This window comes from Triticum urartu, chromosome 2 (genome assembly GCF_003073215.2).
Source record: "Triticum urartu cultivar G1812 chromosome 2, Tu2.1, whole genome shotgun sequence".
Lineage (NCBI taxonomy): Eukaryota > Viridiplantae > Streptophyta > Magnoliopsida > Poales > Poaceae > Triticum > Triticum urartu.
In genome coordinates this window covers 305252254-305259252 of record NC_053023.1, presented here as the reverse complement: position 1 = coordinate 305259252, position 6999 = coordinate 305252254, and the positions used below count along the sequence as shown (strand labels likewise).

Sequence of the window (6999 nt, the reverse complement as noted above, 5' to 3'; positions counted from 1 at the left end):
TTATTTTAGATTTTACTGTTCATCTGGTGTAGATGAGTCTGGGCACCGAATTGAATTTCTGAATTTTCACACTCTAGTACAGTTTACATACATAATGTATAGTACCTGTGGGTATACATTTACAATCACCCAACATCCCAAATATACCAATATAGGGAAAAAGGAAAGCTGGCTAAAAAAAGGGAAAAGAAAGACCAAAGCAAAACACATGCAAACAGAAAAAAAAGGGCAATGGGTAACGAGCTTCAAGCCGAATACTAAAATTGACTGACCCAAGGGATAAGTCAAAAATTCAGGCAGAAAAGCCATGAAACACAACTAGGAATAAAAACCACATATCTTGACAAAAGAATAAACGTTTAAAATTTGACTTAACCAAATTTAAAACTCAGGAAATTTACATATTGCTAAAGTGTATTTGAATATTATTCGTCGGTGCCTTTCCAGGGGCAATTTCTTTTTGCCTATTTTGTTTTAGAAATATTGCCAAGTTAGTAATCTTTACCTCTTAGAAGGTGCTAATAAAACTGAGGCAATTTACATTTAGCAAAAGTGTACTTTAATGTTATTCATGGGTTCCTTTCCAGGGGCAATTATATGGCCCTTGGATAAAAAATTATAGACGGCTAAAATAGATTGGGACTATGTTAAAATTTCTCATTGTGAAACTTATTGATCGATTTTCATTTTCACATGGTTTTCACCATTTCACACTTTCATTGCCAAATCTGGAGCACGCCACTAGCAGCAGCCTCTGTAGCGCCTCAGGTGCTCCACAAGATCGTCAATGTACTTCTCCTGCCGCCCCTGATCCATGAGAACCTCTCGCAGCTTCATGGCGTTGCTGGCGAGCGCCTTCCCTTCCTCGTCCACCGTGACGCGCCGCACCGCCGCCGCCACGCCGTCCCTGTCGAACGAGCCGTCGCCCTCGTCCCTCGCCACCTCCACGCCGATCCCCCTCTCCGCCATGTCGCGCGCCACGAGGGGCTGGTCCAGGACGAACGGGAGCATCACCAGCGGGTGCCCGGACGCGAAGCTCTCGATGGTGGAGCCCCACCCGCAGTGCGTCAGGAACGCGCCCGTCGCGCCGTGCGCGAGCGCCGCCACCTGCGGCACCCACCCGGTGTGCACCAGCCCTCGCCCCCGCGTCCGCTCCTCGAACCCGGCGGGCAGGAGATCGTCGTCCGTGACGGCGTCGATGGCGGCGCTGAACATCCCGGACGGCCTGCGTAGAGCCCACAGGAAGCGCACCCCGGCGAGCTCCAGCCCGAGCGCGAGCTCGTGCAGGATCCCTGGAGTCAGCGGCGCCTCGCTCCCCAGCGCGACGTAGATGACTGACTTGGCGGGCTGGTTGTCGAGCCAGCGCAGGGTCTCAGGACGCTCTCCGTCGCCATCAGCGATCACGGCAGGAAGCAGGATCCCGGCGGGGACGACGGGCTGCTGGAAGAGGTCGGCTAGGAGGGCGAACATCCCGGGCTCGACCTCGTCGCAGCTCCGGTAGATGGCCAGGCGGCAGCGCTCGAAGAGCCGCCACACGCGGTCCATGTCGGACACGCCGGACGCGTTGGCGCGGAAGGCGGCGGCGATCCACTCGGCCTCGCTGCGGCGTCGGTACGCGATCGTGGACGGGAACGGGATCCACCTGGGCGCGACGGCGAAGTCCTCTGTCGCCGCGCGCGGGTGCTCGGCGTTCGCCGACCGCGGCCCCAGGAAGGCCATGAAGGTGGCGTAGACGATGATGAACACGGCGCACGGCACACCGTGCCCGCCGGCGATGGGCGGGACCCAGTGGTGGCAGAAGTCATGGACGATCCAGTCGGGCCTCCTGCCAGCAGCGACGGCGTCGGCCAGGAACGCGGCGAGCGGGGCCGCGAGCCCGTCCATGGCCTTCTTGAGGAGCTCGATCTTGTCGGGCGGCACGTCGGCCGTGGACTCGGCGCCTTCCGGCAGCCCGTCGACGCGCGGCAGCGGCAGCGACACGAAGCGGAGGCGAGGCGAGAGGTGCGGCGGCACCGGCGGGAGCCTGGCGAGGTTCCGTGGCGTGGAGAGGAAGGCGACGGCGTGGCCACGAGCCGCCAGGCGCTTGGACAGCTCGAGGAACGAGAGCATGTGCCCGAACGCCAGCCATGGGAACACCACCACCTCCAGCGCGGCGCCGGCGCCGGCGCCGGCTGCTGCTTCTTCCATCGCAGCACAGCAGGCGCGAAAGCTTTGGTGGCAGGGTGATGACGAATATGTTCTGCAGAATTTATTTTTGCCCCGTACTGAATGCTCCACCCACATGAAAAAGGGACTGGGATCAGGTGACATCAATCGCTGTTGATGGCCCTTGCGCGTGCATGCATGCCGTCGACGATTTATGGACCGGACTATTTGCGGCCAGTAAACCCCCATGATGGGTTGGGCGAAACCAACCCGGCGTCGAAATCCCCGTTGCATCCTGACCTATGCTGATCTAAATCGAATCTTGAGCTCTTTTTGACCTATTCGACCTTTAGTTCATGGAAATGAAAAAAGTTCACAAATTTGGACAAAAGTTCATGAAATTTGGAGAAAACTTCATGGATTCGAAAAAAGTTAATGAATATAAAAAAAATCACCATTTTAGGAAAAAAATCATGTTTTTTTTAAAGTTCATGGATTTTGAAAAAATTCAACAATTTTGAAAAGAAGTTCTTGGATTTTCATAACAAAAGTCCACGGATTTGGAAAAAAGTTCATAGAGTTTGGAGCAAAATTGAAAAATTGAGAAAAAAATCATGAATTTGAAAAAAAATTCACGGATTCAAAAAAGGACACGATTTTTGTAAAAAAAATCACGAATTTGAAAAAAAAAGTTTGAGAAAGTTCACGCATTAGACAAAAAAACCATATAAGAATCATCCAACCAAGGAGCTTCCACTAACAAAATAAATAAGAAATGAAGAAAAAGGAATAAAGTAGTCACACGAGATGAGGTAACCAGGTTGGTCAACACAGTTTGCATTGAAAGAGGAGGTAATAGCACTGCAGGTCCCTGAACTTGCATGTCAGGTGATGGTTTGGTCTTTGAAGTTGAAAAAGTGAATTATTTCATCCCTCAACTTGCAATGGATGTGCAAATTTAGTCCACGGCCAGTCAGAGCTTGCCAAGTGGATGCCAAGTGGTCTGGCGGGTCAGCGCGCGGCATTTTGCAGTTTACACCCTGCCTGGATCAGGAATCAACCCGCACTACTCCTCGCCCCCCCTCGAAGCAAAAAAACACCTGAATTTATTTTGTCCCCCTTCCCACCCAATCATTCATCCACTTGGCTACTGTCTTGCTCGCGCCGACCGCGTGCGCCGGGTGCTGGCTGACGTCAGCAACCATTGCGGCGTCGTCGCCAGAGTACACCGGCGGTGTCGTCCCTCCTCCGACTGCGCATCAAGTTCGCCCGCACGGCGTCTTTCCTCCCGACTATGGTGCGTCCTCCTCCCCTCTCTGCTCTGTTCCTCCCCTCCTCCTCTGGTTTGATCGTCCTCCCGCGTTGTCCGCAGCACCGGCGGATCACCCCCTTTGGATAGCGTTGTGGGTATTTGCGGTGGAATTCTGTGTCTATACAGCTTCCAGCGTTGCGAAGCTGGTTATTGAGGTGGTCGTTGATTTCAGGCTAGATTTAGGCTGTGAAATTTATGATTTCGCCAAGAAGCTAGGGTTCTTGTGCAACAAATGTTCTTTCGGGCACAATGTAGTGCCATTGTTTAGTAGATACTCAGCAGTTTAGTAGTGCCACTACATCATAAGAATGCCTTTTTTGTTTCATCTGAATTTAGTCAGCTAACTGAATTTAGTCAGTTAACCGAATTTAGTCAGTTAGCTGAATTTAGTCTGCAAGATACTATAGTTGACTGTGGTTGGTTGAGTTTGGTTGAAGATTGTGCTTACCCTGTCTTGCAAAAAGAATGCATAACTGAATTTCCTTAGTGAACTTGCAGCATGCAGTTAACTGAATAAATTCAGTTAACTTGCTGCTTGGAGTTAACTTGCAGGTTACACAATTTAGTTATATGAATTTATTAAGTTTAGTTGCAGTTATTTTACTGTTCAGTTACCTACTTAGAGGTTTTTTGAGATGTGATATGTTTTTGCTTACATAATGCACTTTGTTGCTGCAGTTTGTGATTCAGCAATGGGACAGATTGTGGACACCCCTTTCTTTACACTGGAACTTGAGCATGGTGGGCTTTTCTATGGACCAAGAAATAACATGGAGTACTATAATCCTTCTGTGGAGGTGCTTGACTATGTTGATGCTGGCACATTCTCATATTCAGCTATTGAAGAGCACTTGCTATGGTTGGGATATCCTGTGGCTGAGCACATAATTTATTGGTGCATGCCTGACAAAACAATTTTAGATGGTATGTTGAGAATTAGAGGTGATGAGGACGTGCAACACATGATCAGAGCTAGTAGTCAGCATAAGGTGCTTGTAATAATGGTTGACCATGCAGATTTCATCAGTAATTGCAGGGAAGATTTGGTATTGACAGTGCCAACAGTTCAGAGTTCTGTCATAATGGCCAGGTCAAATGTTGTTGCAGCAGTGCAGCATCTTCTCACAGCCTCATTTCAGTCAATGTTGAAGATCCCATTTCAGAGGTGGCAGCAGATAACATAGAAGCAGACAAGTTGGTTGCTAATGGAACAGAAACAGAGACTTTGCTAACTGATGGTGCAGCAACAGATAACTTGCGGCCAAAGGGTGGAGCAGCAGAGAATGTGTTGTATGATGCTGTAGAGGATGCAGTGCTCTCAGATTCAGAGTTCAGTGATAGTGATTATGACATAGATGATGGAGATGATGATTTATATGAAGACAACATTGATTTTGATGTTGATGAAGAAGCTGAGCAAGTTGAGGAAGAGGTGGAGCCAGACTATTTACTTGAGGATGAAGATCTAAACCTCTCTGTTGAAGAGCAAGAGCAACTGAAATACAAGTTCAAAGCTTTCAATTCCAAGGTGGACATGAAATCCCCTATATTTAAATTAGGGATGGTATTTTCTGATGTGGTTGAGCTGAGGAAAGCTCTTACTGCTTATTCTATAAGGAACAGAGTGCAAATCAAGAAGTTGAAGAATGATAAGATGAGATTAGAGGTTGTTTGTCAGAGAGGTTGCCCATGGATGCTTAAAGCTAGCAAGGACAACAGGACTGGAGGATTTGTCATCAAGGCCTATTTTGGAAAGCATCTCTGTCAGAAAAAGTGGAAGTTGAAGGATTTGACAGCCAAGTTTCTGTGCCAGTTTTTCTTGGATGAGTTCAGAGATGACCAGAAGATGTCACTTGCAACATTTTCAAGGACAATTACCAAGGAATTCAATGTTACCCCTAATAGATGGAAGCTTGCTAGGGCTAGAAAGCGAGCACTTAATGAGATTGATGGTGATTAGGAAGAGCAATTCAGTAGGCTTTGGGACTATGGACAAGAATTAAGGACCAAAAACCCTGGGTCTACATTTCTGCTCACAACTTCACTGGTGAAAGATACAAATTTTTCATTGGGCAGAAAATGTTTGAAAACATTGTACTGGTCATATGATGCATGTAAGAGAGGGTGGCTAAAGGGTTGCAGGCCAATAATCTTCATTGATGGTTGTCACATGAAAACAAGGTTCAAAGGAGTGCTACTTAGTGTTGTTGGTATTGATCCCAATGACTGCATATTCCCAATAGCAATGGGATGGGTGGAAGTTGAATGCACAGGTTCATGGGAGTGGTTTTTGACAACTCTCAGAGATGATCTCAACATCACTAACACTGCTCCTTTCACAATCATGAGTGACAAACAGAAAGGTTTAATAAATGCAGTGCACAAAGTTTGGCCAGATTCAGAACACAGGTTTTGTGTCAGGCATATTTACCAGAATTTTAATGAGAAGCACAAAGGAGAGGTACTGAAGCAAGACTTGTGGGCAATTGCAAGATCTCCAAACAAAGTGAAGTGGAGAGAAAACTGTCAGAAAATGGATGACCATAGTTCAGCTGCTTTCCACTGGACTGAAAGACTAGAGTGGAAAACTTGGTGCAAAGCATTCTTCAGTGAATTCCCCAAATGTGACATCCCGCTCAACAATAACTCTGAGGTTTTTAACAGGTAGTTTGGTGGTCAATTTCCTAAGTTGTTTTGATTTTAACATATAGCCCATCTGTACTCCTAATTAGCATATCATACTAGCATGTTCTCTTCCTATCTGTATGCAGCTACATTCTTGAGGGCCGAGAGATGGCAGTGCTCAGCATGCTTGAGTACATTTTCTATAATATGATGAACAGGATTGTTAGCAAACAAAGAGAAGCTATTGAAAAGTGGACAGGCCAGAGAATATGTCCCAAGATCAAGAAGAAGTTAGATAAGAACATAGAGTTTGCTGCTAATTGCCATGTAACAGAAGCTAGCCAGCAAATCTTCAGAGTTCAGTCTGGTAAAAATAGCTACACTGTGGAACTCTGCTTGCACACTTGTGATTGCAGGAGATGGCAGTTATCTGGAGTACCATGTGGCCATTGCATAGCATGTTGCATGGAGGAGAGAATTGACCCAGAGACACTGGTTCATGACTGCTATACTGTTCAGACATATCTCAAAGCTTATGGATACATTGTTGTCCCTCTTGCAGACCCTAAGGAGTGGGAGAAACAGAATGGCTATAAGGTGTATCCACCAGTGTTCACCAAACAGTTGGGTAGACCCAAGAAAAACCGGAAGAAGACACCAGAGGAGAAGATCAAGAGTGGTGTTAGGGTTTTGAACAAAAAAGGTGTTACAATGAACTGCTCTATTTGTGGGAGAGCTGATCACAACAGAAAGGGGCGTTACAGATGGTAGGAGGCTCTCATTGAAGAAGGGCTAGAGGTTGTTGATGAGAACTATGATGACCCAACATTTCTTCAGGTGCATGCATTTTACAATACTTGAATTCAGTTCACTGCATTTCACTACATTTTAATGCATTTGTTGTACTTATCTGAATT

General features: G+C 47.1%; 1 protein-coding gene across 1 annotated transcript; it reads right to left on the bottom strand.

Moving 5' to 3' along the window:
- Positions 1–643: 643 nt before the first annotated feature.
- Positions 644–2298, bottom strand: LOC125541491 (UDP-glycosyltransferase 91C1-like). Its single transcript, XM_048704892.1, has one exon. The coding sequence runs from the start codon at positions 2281–2283 to the stop codon at positions 742–744; it is 1542 nt and encodes a 513-aa protein (XP_048560849.1). The 5' UTR covers positions 2284–2298; the 3' UTR covers positions 644–741.
- Positions 2299–6999: the final 4701 nt, after the last annotated feature.